At 41.9% G+C, this 13141-nt stretch overlaps 1 protein-coding gene across 1 annotated transcript in view; it reads right to left on the reverse strand.

Annotated features, from left to right (window-relative positions):
* Positions 1–224: 224 nt before the first annotated feature.
* Positions 225–13141, reverse strand: part of LOC109920160 (inositol 1,4,5-triphosphate receptor associated 2-like) — a 95945-nt gene continuing 83028 nt past the window's right edge. The window contains exons 18-19 of the mRNA XM_048607345.1: positions 10799–10962; positions 225–1104 (exon numbers count right to left, since the gene is read on the reverse strand). Coding sequence (XP_048463302.1) covers positions 225–1104; positions 10799–10962 — 1044 coding nt within the window. The remainder of the gene's footprint in view (positions 1105–10798; positions 10963–13141) is intronic.

Here is a 13141-nt window from a genome sequence, read left to right on the forward strand (position 1 = left end):
CAAGCACTTCCACTAATACATCAGTACAGCCTCTACAAAATCCAAACAGAATTCAAAAAACAACCCAAGGATATAGCCTACAGGAAAATAAATTAGCAACATTGGAAACAATCCAAGCTAGTCGGTTAAAACTGCTCTCTGTTCAATTAGGTAGTTGATCTGTAATGGAATTCTGTTCCTCCACCTTTCCTCCATATTCCTTAGTACTCTTACCAAATTAAAAATCACTCATTGTCAGTCACGAAAGTACCAATGATTCCCAGCATCCACAACTTAATAGGGATTGCACAGATTTTGTTAAACTCTAGAAGAATAATGACTGGAACCATGGTCCTTACCTGAATTCCTTCAGTTGCATTTTCTGCTGGAAAATTTATTTTTTTCACAGCCCTTTTCGCGCTGACCAAGATAGCCAATAGTCTTTCTTCTGCCATTGCTGCTCTACACTGAGCTGACGAAGCCTTATGTTGTACTGCAGCCAACATCTCAGTAACCTCGGCTACTCTATCTTCCATTGCAGACATTTTCTTGGAGGACTCTAGTAAGGTCTCCCTAGCATGTTCCTTCACCCTCTCAGTCTCCTCTTTAACTCTTTCCAACTCTGCCAGGAACCCAGTGGCTCTTTGTTCTTCTGCAGCAGCTTTCAGTTCGGCAACAGCCACTATTTGCTTGGTCTCCTCTATCTTCTTCTCCATCTCTCGGGTCTTTGTCTCAAACGTTTCCACTCTCTTCTCCGCCATCTCCAAGGCCAACATCATCTTCTCCCTAGCCTCGTTTGTCCTTTCATTGTCCTCATTGACTTTCTGCTGGAGCTCAAACAATGCAAACTCTGATAAAGATAATTTTTCTTTCACCTCAGCTAATTTTTTGTTGGACTCCAGTAATTTTCCTTCTGTTTCCATGGCCGCATTTCTAGCCCTAGTCAGCTCTTCATCAGCTGCAGTCATGTCTTCCAAAGCTTTTTTAACTTTCTTGCTTTCAAGGGTTCTGGCTATGATAGCTGCCTTTTCCTTGGCCTTTGCTTCCTCTGCACTTTGCACTGCATCAGCAGCTTTTTCTTCAGCCTCTTCCCTGAGAATCTTCTGAAGTTCCAACTCTCTTATCCTGAGAAAAGCAGTAACATTTCTAATATCACAATGCATACGAATAATGAAAGATCTGCAATTCTATAAGCATGTTGCACACCCTCAAAGACCCACAGTGTGACTTACAGCTAATAAGGCACTTTTAAAGAGTAGTCACTGAACATAAGATCATAAGAAATAGTGGTAGGCCATTCAGCCCCTCAAGCTCTGACATTCCATAAAATCACGGTCAATCTGATCATAGCTTTAACTTCAATCTTCAGCCTGCCATAACCATTGAGACCCTTGTAGATGAGAAGCTGTCTTACTCAGCTTTGAATATATTCGATAACCTAGTCATAACTGCTCTCTGAACTAGAAAATTCTGAAAACTAATGAATCATGGGGATAATAAAATTCACATAATCTTCAATTTAAATGGGAGGCGATTTCTTCTGAATCAGTGCTCCCTAGTTCTAGATCTGTCCATGAGGGGAATCATCCTCCCAGCATTTAACTCATCAAGCCCCTCAGAATCTTATTTTTCAAAATAATCAACTTGTATTCTTCGAAATTCCAATGAGATAGGACCAACCTAGTTAACCTTTCCCCTAAGGCAACTCCTGCATCTCAGGAATCAAACTAATGAAGCTTCTTTAAACTGCTTTCATTGCAAGATTTTCCATCTGAAAAAGGATGTGGTCTCATGAACACCCTGTTCAGTTGTAGCATGATTTCTTTACCTTTATATCCTATTCTCCTTGTGGTAAAGGCCATCATTTATTTGCCTTTCTATTCATTTTCTCTACTTGTATGCTGGCTCTTTCTGATGCATGAACAAGTACACCCAAATCTTTCTTTACTGTAGTATTCTGCAGTCTCTTTGCATTTAAATAATGTTCCACTTTTTTATTCTTCGCAGTAAACAACGTGGATGATATCATATTTTCCCACCCTATACTCCATCTGTTAAACTTTTGCCCAGTCAATTAACCTATCTATATTTCTTGGCAAATTCTGCATATCCTCCTGACAACCTGCTTTCCTAACTATCTGTATCATCAGCAAATTTAGCTACAAGACACTCTATTCCTAATATAGGTCATAAATTGTTGAGACCCCAACATTGTTTCCTGTGGGATCCCAGTGCTACAGTTTGCTACTAATAGGACACTGATATCATTCCAAAAATATAAAATAATCAAGAGGCTAAAGGGGGAAATTTAAAATAAACAATAACTACCACTAGAGAAAAAGTGTATAGGAAACTAATGGAGCTAAAGACTCATAAGATCCTAGACCTGATGAGTTACATTTTATTATTTTAAAGGATATAGTTAAAGAGATAGTGGAAGCACTGGCAGTAATCTTCAGAGAATCTTTAGATTCTGGAATAATCACAGAGGATTGGAAATATGCAATGTAACAACCTTATTGGAAAGGGAGAGAGACAAAAATCAGGGAGGTGGTTTAGGATGTGATAGTAGAGCATTTATAGAACCATAGAATTTTATTGTACAGAAAGAGACCATTTGATCCACCATGTCTGTACCTGCTCCCGAAAGAGCCACCAGCTAGTTCCACTCTCCAGCCCTTCGCCTCTCTTTTGTAACTTCCTGTGGAATCTGCATCCACCACTGTCCCAAAGAGCACAATCGAAATCCTAACAATTCAGAAGTTTCTCCTCATCACACTCCTAGCTCTCTTGCTGACAATCGAATCATGACCCCTAGTTACCGACATACCAATTATTAGAAAGAATATCTTTCTTCAGTTTTCAAAATTGTTTATTATTTTGAACACATCAAGAAGATCACCTCTTAATCTTCTCTGCTCCAAGGAGAATAAGCCTAATCTCTAACTTTTTCTTGTATCTAAAGTCCTTCAATTGCGAGAAATACATTATAAAATTCATGAAGATTCATGAAGAAATCCTGTCTGAAACAGAAATTCTTTGAGAAGTAATAAGCAGGATAGATAAAGGCAAAGCAGTGGATGTAATTTACTTATATTTCTAAAAGGCATTTGATAAGGTACTGTGCATAAGTCTACTTAATAAAAGCCTACGGTTTGGGGGTTACTATGTGTAGTGATTGCAACTAGGTTGACCTAGTTAACTACGAGGTCGTTGAATGGGGTTGTTAAGCTGAGCCAATCAGGAAAGTCCTGACTGATCAATATAACCAGGAGATTAGAATCTCATCATTTCAGATGACTGATTCCGAGCTGGCTGGCCACAGTCAGCGTACTGTGCACTGAGAAGATAAAGAGTGACTTGCTGACGGGAAGCAGCCTCTGTGCCATTGTGTAGACTAGACTGAGCCTTTGTGTGTGGTCTGACAGCGCCATGTGTAGGCAAAAAGTGCCATGTGTAGGCTGGAGATGTTCTGTGTCTGTAAACTGGAGACGCTCCCGGTGCGTGGGCCGGAGACGCTCCGGGTGCGTGGGCAGAAACTGCTGCATGTGTGTGGGCCAAAAATATTCAAAAACAAAATATAACCAGGAGATTAGAATCTCCTCGGTTCAAGCGACTGACTCCAAGCTAGCTGGCCACAGCCAGTGTACTGTGCACAAGTAAATAAGAGGGTGACTTGGAGTTGGGATACCGGCCTCTCTGCAGTTATTTCAGTGGTGACAGGAGAAAACAGGACATGCCTGAAGAACATTCACTTGCAACAGTTATCTTGGAGAAGGGGTAAGTATTTCTGGCATCATGCCTTTATTTGGGAAGCTTGACTCGTTTGACCCTGCTGTTGAAGACTGGGCCCAGTATGAGGAAAGAATGTGATATTTTTTTCCAGGCAAATGACATTAGGGGAGATGAAAAGCAACAAGTAATCCTTCTGACTGTATGTGGACCCACAGAATTCCTGGTTATAAGGGGCATAACTTTCCCAGAGGATCCAGATACTAAAACCTTTCAAGAGTTGACGGAATTGGTTAAAGAATATTACAACCCCAAACCTCCTCTAATTCTGAGACTCTATTGGTTTTATTCGGCTGTTAGAGAATAGGGGGAGTCTGTGTTGGGATTTTTGACAAGGTTGAGACGACTGGCAGAGGCATGTGATTTTGGGTTAACATTGAATGAGATGCTGAGAGACCATTTGGAATGTTGGATTAATGACGTTACCATGCAGAAGTGCCTACTAGCTGAAGCCCAACTGGACTTTAAACAGGCACCGCAGCTGGCCTTGTAGAAAATGCGGCAAGTGGAGTATGGGAACTACAGGGCATCCCAATGGAAGTAGAAATCCTCACCTCTCTGACTGGGCTTTGGGAGCACCACTTGAGTATAGAGCCTCATGCAGTGTATATCCTGAGCAGATGGACCCTAGGCCAGCCCACAGCAAAACCCCACAACAAAGCTGAGCCTCGGCCAAGTGACTAAAAAGTACTTCAGGATCTGGGTTGGCAAGCCATTGTCATTACTGTCAGTATGTGGACTTGAGACAGCAAAGGAGTCCTATAAGGCCTAGCTTGAGTAAGAAAGCTCATAGGCCAGTATCCAGTAGAGCACACACCCTTGAAAGTCCTCCTACATGTGGGGTGGAACAATTAAATTGCTTAGTGATATCCAAATCAAAACCGATTAAAATTGATTCGGAGATAGTAGGAACTGCAGATGCTGGAGAATCTGAGATAACCAGGTGTAGAGCTGGATGAACACAGCAGGCCAAGCAGCATCATTTAGGAGCAGGAAGACTGACATTTCGGGCCTAGATGAAGGGTCTAGGCCTGAAATGTCAGCCTTGCTGCTTGGCCTGCTGTGTTCATCCAGCTCTACACCCTGTTATCTCCGATTAAAATTGATGTTTGGATAAATGGTTACCCAGTTCCTTTATTTCCGATGGAAGTCGATAGTGGCACAGCTCTATCTGTGGTTGCAGACTCCATCTTCAACAAAATTTGCTTGGGACTCCAACCCTTAAGTTTGCACAAGACCTCAGCCAGACTGAGAACATACACTGGGGAACCGTTGCAGATTAAGGGTATGACTTCGATTCCGGTCTCCTATGAGAACCAACTGGTAGTAAAAGGTTCAAGCCCAAGCCTATTGGGCAGAATTGGTTAAGAAAGATTCACCTAGACCGGCTCAACATTTTTTGATTAGAAATTGGCTGTGTCAGGAATGTCCTAGTGAAATACCGAAGAGTATTTCAGGAAAGGCTTGCGACAATCAAAGGGGCCAAAGGCACTTTACGTGTTGACCAGGAAGCAATTCGTGATTTTTCAAGGCCAGTGCTATTTGCCTTGTGGGCAAAAGTAGAGGCAGAAATCCGAAGACTGGAGAGCAAAGGAATCATCAAACCAGTGCAGTCCACCAGTTGTACTGATTGTAAAGCCTGATGGCTCAGTTCACCTTTGTGGGAATTTTAAGCAAATGGTAAACTGCTTCTTGCAGTCAAATAAGTTCCCAATCCCTCGTGTAAAGGATTTATATGCAAAGTTGGTGGGGGCTGGCTATCCTTTACAAAGCGAGCCATGAGGCACGCCTACCTGCAGTGGAACTGGATGAGGAGTCCCAGAAGTATGCTACAATTAATACCCACAAGGGTTTATATCAATATACAAGACCTCCATTTGGGGTATCATCAGCCTGCGCTCTTTACCAGTGGACTATGGAGAACATTTTACAAGGGCTACCCCAGGTTGCCATTTATCTGGATGATGTACTAATAACAGGGAAGGCCAATGAAGAACACTTAGAGAACTTGGACATAGTGCTTAAATGTTTCTCCCAGGTGGGCGTCCACCTTAGAAGGGGAAAAACGTGTCCCAGGCATCTCATGTGATGTACTTGTGTTACAGGGTCAACAAAACCGGGTTACACCCATTGGAAGAGAAAGTGAGGGTGATCAAAGGAGCCCTGGCTCCTATGTCTGAACTGGAGCTTAGATCTTTCCTTTGGTTAGTGAATTATTGCGGAAATTTCATACATAATCTAGCCTCTATCTTGGCACCCTTACACCTGCTATTGAGAAAGGGTCAGCCTTGGAAATGGTCAAGTAGCCTTTACAGAAGTGAAAAAATAGCTATTGTCTTCTAAGGTGTTAGCCCACTACAATCCGAAGGGAGAGGAGTGTTGACATGTGATGCCTCTCCATTCGGTATCGGGGTAGTGTTGCCTCACTGTTGGCCCAATGGAGAGGCAGAAACAGCAGCAGGAATGCCAATGCCGCCTCTAAGTGAGAGAGACAATTTAATTTGGGGGATGAAGTTTGGTGCTAGAACCATGGAAATGGCCCTGTATGGGTAAGATGCAAAGTTGACGCAAGATCAGGTCCCATCACTTACAAAGTTCGGGTAGGTGATACAGTCCTGGTCAAACATGTGGATCACCTGAAATTACCTCGCAAACAGGGCAGGAGAAAAACACACCTGCTCTGCAGAACAGCCAGAAGGCCTGTTAGAAACCATAGGTTCTTCCCCTTCCGTCTAGTAATGAGCAAACCTCAGAGTCTGAGATGGATGCAGCCTCCATACTGTTACTGCCGAAAGAGGAGGAGGAATTCTCCCGAGATGCTCTGGATGCAAAAGGTGGGTTATAGTCTGGTACACACTGCCCATGTCAGAGTCCAAGTCAGAGCAACTGGACCTGGGGCAAAAACATCGCAGGAAAAGCTACAAGCCAAAGACTAGGCCTACATCCCCGGACTTGTGAGGGAGGAATGTAGAGATTGGAAACACATTGACCTTGTTGACTACAAGATCTATGGTTGGGATGTTAACATGGGCCAATCAGAAAAGCCGAAAGAACTGCAGATGCTGTAAATCAGGAAAAAACACAGGAGTTGCTGGAAAAGCTCAGCAAGTTTGGCAGCATCTGTGAAGAAAAATCAGAGTTAATGTTTTGGGTCTGGTGACCCTTCCTCAGAACCAGTTCTGATTGATTTTTTTTTTCCCCAATCAGGAAAGCACTGGCTGACTAATAAAACCAGGAGATTCAGAATCTCCACAGTTCAGGGACTGATTCCAAGCTGGCTGGCCACAGCCAGTGTACCATGCACAAATAAATAAAGGGTGAATTGGTGATGGGATGCCGGCCTCTGTGCAGTTATTTCAGTATGTTAACATGAATAGGGAATTGGCTGAATAGTTGGGACAAAGGGTGCATTTTCATGATGGCAACCTGTAACTAGTTGAGTTCCATAGAGATCAGTGCTAGGACCACAATTATTTGCAATATATATTATGGCTTGGATAACATTAGTGAATGTACAATCACTAAGTTTGTAGATGACACAAAAATAAGTGGGAAGACAATTAATGAGGATGTTAAACAGTCAGAGAGAGATATAGACAGGCAAAGTGTTTGGGCAAAAACTTGGCAGTGGGAATATAACGTGGGAAAACGTAAGGTTATGAACTTAGGCAGGAAGAATAGAAGATCTGAATATTATTTAAATGGAGGAAAAGAGTTGAATACATGAACCACAAAGTACTAGCATCTAAATTCAGCAGATAACAGGGAAGGTAAATGGGATGTTGGCCTTTAATTCAAAGGGAATGGAGTATAACAATAGTGCGATCTTGCTAAAACTATACAAGATACTTGTATAGAGATAACAAGGTGTAGAGCTGGATGAACACAGCAGGCCAAGCAGCATCAGAGGGGCAGGAAAGCTGACGTTTCGGGTCTGGACCCTTCTTCAGAAATGGGGGAGGGGAAGGGGGTTCTGAAATAAATAGGGAGAGAGGGGGAGGCAGATAGAAGATGGATATAGGAGAAGATAGGTGGAGAGGAGACAGACAGGTCAAAGAGGCTGGGTGGAGCCAGCAAGACACTTGTATAGTTCAGTAAAGCCTTTGACAAGGTTCTGCATGGCAGACTGGTACAAAAGGTGAAGTTGCATGGTATCAGGGGTGAGCTGGCAAGATTGATACAGAAGTGGCTTAGTCATAGGAGCCAGAGTGTAGTGGTGGAGGGATCCTTTTTGGAATGGAGGGCTGTGACTAGTGGTGTTCTACAGGGATCAGTGCTGAGATCTATGCTGTTTGTGATCTATATAAGTGATTTGGAGGAAAATGTAGCTGGTCAAATTAGTAAGTTTGCAGATGATACAAAGATTGGTGGTGTTGCAAATAGCGAGGAGGATTGTCAGAGGATACAGCAGCCTATAGATCAGTTGGAGGCGTGGGTAGGAGCTTAATCTGGGCAAATGTGAGGTGATACATTTTGGAAGGTCAAGTTCAGGTGGAAATTATACAGTGAATGGCAGAACCCTTAGCAGTATTGATATGCAGAGGGACCTGGATGTGCAGGTCCACAGATCACTGAAGGTGGCAGCGCAGGTAGATAAGGTAGTAAAAAAGGCTTATGGCATGCTTGCCTTCATTAGAAGGGGTGTTGAGTATAAGGATAGACAAGTTATGCTGCAGCTTTATAGAACTTTAGTTAGGCCACACTTGGAATATTGCATACAGTTCCGGTTACCACACTACCAGAAGGGTGTGGATGCTTTGGAGAGGGTACGGAAAAGATTTACCAAGCTGTTGCTTGGAAGGAGGGATTTTAGCTATGAAGAAAGGTTAGATAGACTGGGTTTGCTTTCACTGGAATGCAGGAGTTTGAGTAGCGACCTGATAGAAGTTTATAAGATTATGAATGGCATGGATAGAGTGTAAAGTATGAGGTCTTTTCCCAGGGTGGAGGGGTCAATTACTAGGGGATACAGGTTCAAGGTGCAGGGGGGTAAGTTTAAAAGAGATGTGCTAGGCAGGTTTTTTCTCACAAAGGGTGGTGAGTGCCTGGAATGTGCTGCCAGAGAAGGTAGTGGAAGCAGACACAATAGCAGCATTCAAGACATACATGGATGAATACATGAATAGGAAGGGAATAGAAAGATATGAATCCTGTAAGTGAAGACAGTTTTAATTTGGAAAGGCAAAATGTGTCGGTGTAGGCTTGGAGGGCTGAAAGACCTATTCCTGTGCTGTATTATTTGTTGTTCTTTATGCTTTGTTCTTTGCATACTGACTAGTCAGACCACACCTAGAACACTGTACACAGATTTGGTTGCCTTATCTAAGGAGAGATTGACTGGCATTGAAGGTAGTCCAGAGAAGCTTTACTATGTTGATTCTGGGTATGGAGAGATTTTCTTATGAGGAGAGGCTGAGTAGGTTGTGCTTGTACTGACTGGTGTTTAGCAAAATGCAAAAATGCTTATTGAAGCACAAGAATCTTAGGGGACTTTACAGGGTTTTCCTCTCTGTGGGACAGCCTAGGAACAGAAGATATCATCTCAGTGTAAGGAGGCATCTTTTCAAGACAGAGATGATGAGGAATTTTTTCTGTCAGAAAGTCATGAATCTTTGGAATTCTTTACAGCAGAGGTCTTTCAAGGCTGGGTCATTAAGTACATTCAAGCAGAAATAAACAGATTTGTAACCTTTAAGGGAATCAAGAGTTATGGGGAAAAGCAGGAAAGCGAGTTGAGGATTATCAGGTCAACCATGATCACTTTGAATGGCAGATTGGACTCAGTGGGTTGAATGGTCTACTTCTGCTCCTACATCTTATGGTTTTATAACCTAACAATAATCTATTCCCCACTCTGTACTGATGGTTAACCAGTCTTCAATACATGCTAATGCATTACTCACAACTCCAGGATCTATAATCTTATGTAGTAATTTTTTAATGGAATTTATAGGACGCTGTTTGGAAATTCAAATACACTATATCTACTCATTCCCCTAATTTCTCTTTCATAAAACTATGCTTTGCTTAACTCTGCTTGACTGTACTATGATTATTTTAATGTCCTTCTACTATCTCCTCAATAAGAGATTTCAGCATTTTCTCCAGTTTATTTCAAAAGGGGGTTTTGGTTGCTATCAGAATTCAGGGAGCTAGATAGGAAATTAGTGAGCAGTTCCTTCACCGTCGCTGGGTCAAAATCCTGGAATTCCCTCCCTGGATCAACCCACAGCAGGTGGACTGCAGCAGTTCAAGAAGGCAACTTACCACTAGCTTATCAAGGGTAACTAGGGACAGGCAACAAATGCTGGCCAGCCAGCGACGCCCACATCCCACAAATGAATAAATAAAAAAAAAGGATCTAAAGAGTAGTAATTTCCACGCTGCTCCCTGTTCCACGCATAAGTTTGCAGAAACAGGCAAATTAATGTATGGCTGGGGGGAGATGCTGCAGGAGGACGGATTTTAGGTTTCTAAGACATTGGGACTAGCTCTGGGGAAGATGGAATTAGTACTGGCAGACAGTATGCAGCTGAACAGCTTCAGGACTGAATTCCTTGTGGGTAATTTTGCTATTTATTGAGGATGCATTGAATAGTTGAAGGGTCAATATTGAGAAAATGCTGCAAAGTGGAGGGCCTGTACTGCATTGGCAGAGGGGAAGTCCTGAGGCACTCTCAAAGTGCTGCATTTTTCTGATGTGATGTTAACTTGAGACCTTGTCTGGCTTCTTAATGGGCAGGTGTTGTTTGAAGAAAAGCACGAAGATATTTCCAGTGTCTGAGACTAATAATGAGCTACCAAATGACATCAAGAGAAATGGATGGTCTTGTCATTTACTGTATTGTTATTTGTGTGAATTTATGGTGCTTCAATTTCCTGCTGCATTTGTTAAAGCAGTGACAATTCAATGACTATGAAATGCTTTGAGATGTGATGAGATTGTGAAAGGCACTACAGAAAACCAAGAACTTTCCTTTCTTATTTCAGCTTCACTGTAAGTTTAAGGAAGCATAAGTTCACCCACGTGTTGGCCAAATTGTGTTCAGTGTTGAAGTACTGTCGCTGGCATTCGGCACTGACTTGTTCCAGCTTTTCCATAGATTTTTCCCAAGATTCTTTAATTGGAGCCAGGAGGTGAAGCCTCTGCACAATGTCCAACATTGTCTGTTTCAGCTCTTTCTTCAACTCCTTCAGCAAGATCACAAGAAACAAATGTCACTAATGCTCCGACTAAAATAAATGGGCACATCACATTCAACATTCTTCGAAAGCAATCTAAGGCTATCATAACACCTCAGGAAGCCTGACTGGAAAGGAACATCATTTATTGTTGAACACTAAAATACAGCCACCACTTGTAGTGTACATTGGCTAGTCCCAGCCCAGGACAGACAGTTCTGCAGACCCAATCTTGGATCTGCTTTATTATATTTTCTATTCAACCTGTTTAGAGATGTTATTACACACCTCTGGAGCAGGTGGGACTTGAATCCAGGTCTCCTGGCTCAGAGGTAGGGACACTACCACTATGCCACAAGAACCCTCTGGATCTGCTTTATTATATTCTTTAAGAAATCTATTCAGAGATGTTATTACACACACCTCTACAGCGGGTGGGATATGAACCTGGATCTCTCAGTCCAGGGGTAGGGACACTACCATTGTGTCACAAGAGGGGCCGCTGAAATATCAACCTGCTCATAACATAACATGACACACCTCCGGGCCAGGTGGGACTTGAACACCCAAGCCTTATGGTTGAGAGGTACAGACACTGCCACTATGTCACTACTGGCAATGCCTTAGTGAACTACTGTATCTCGAGCAGGGGTTGAACCTGTGATTTCTGGTTTATGGGTCCAGCAACTTACCACTTGGCTACAGCACCCAATGCTGGGTCTGGTCTATAAAGGGCTCAGGTGATAAGTTGCAACTGGTAGGCCACTGCCTGTTACCAAGGGAGCTCATTCAATGAGCTCGGCAAGGAGATTAATTAGTAATTCCTCTAGGTCTTGTAGGAGTTATCATAGATATAATCTTAAAATTAATATAGAAGATTAAGGAGTGATACTATTAAGATGTTTAAGATGGCTAAAGGAATTGCTGGGGTAGTGTTATGAAGATGCTTTATACTTAATATTGCTTGGAGGAGTAAGTTTTCAAGCAAGCTTTGAAGGATTGGGAAAAATTCATTTATTTAAAATTTTGTGGACATAATTGAAGTGATTTTTTAAAAAAAATACTCACTGAAAGTTCTCCGCAGACATTATAGTTATCTTTTAACAAGGCTTCCTATAAATCACATGCTCAGTGATAACTGCTTGTTTTGCAGTAGATATCTGCTGGGCCCATTTTGAACAGTAACTGGAGAGGTATTTGTTTTATCTGGTTTGGTTGGATGGAAGCCTATTAAGAACAAGCAGAATTGGGGGAAAGCCTACCATGAACAAGCTAAGTTGGAATAACGCTTGCTAAGAACAAGCTGACCAACCGATCTCACATTTCTAAAAAGAAAACATTCTTACTGAGTTTGGGGAAACTTATTTAATGTTTGGAAAGAGTGACTGAAGAAACACTTCAATATTGTATTTCCTTATCAAGCTGAAACTATAAGTGTTCAGAGACAACTGTACATAATTCATGACTTAACCACACATGGCACAGCATCAAAACAACAGACTCTGGAACATGTTACACTTCAATCTTTGGCCTTCAAGAATAATTCATTGGTCACAGTGTTTTGTTTCCAGAAAGCCAATCTCTGCAGAGAATTCTGTTTTGACACTTTCAAGAGAGAGTGGAGAGACAGAAAGAAAGAAAGAGGGGAGAGACAAAAATAGAGATGGGGAGAGAGAAAGAGACAGAGAGAAAGAAAAAGAAAGAGAGAGATTTCATGAATATTTTGAAGATATCTATAAGGATAAACATTTATACTTCTGTATTACTGACTGTACGTGTTAACCAAGTTTTCCATCTTTACTGAACATACTTCTAAAAATCAAAACAGAATTGTGTTTATTAACAAATCTAGTTGATGGATTTTTAAAAAAATCTAATATAGACAAGTTATTTAATTGGTCATCTTGGTAACCAGAAAAAGTACTTTTATTTTGTGTTACGATCCTGGCGTAGTGGGAGTAGAGAGAGACTTCACATGTGCAGTCTTGGTCATAACAGGAGATATGGAGAAACTATAGACCCTGGTGTGGCAAAGCTCCAGCGAAGTGATAGGCAGTGCAGGGATGATGTCTGCAAGCATTCCTTTGCACAGAGTATAGTGCAAATCTGAAACTCTCTGCCCCAAAAGGCTATTGAAGCTGAGAGTCGATTTGAAGTTACCAATTGGGATTCATATATTTTTGTTATT

This window comes from Rhincodon typus, chromosome 17 (assembly GCF_021869965.1).
Source record: "Rhincodon typus isolate 14 chromosome 17, sRhiTyp1.1, whole genome shotgun sequence".
Lineage (NCBI taxonomy): Eukaryota > Metazoa > Chordata > Chondrichthyes > Orectolobiformes > Rhincodontidae > Rhincodon > Rhincodon typus.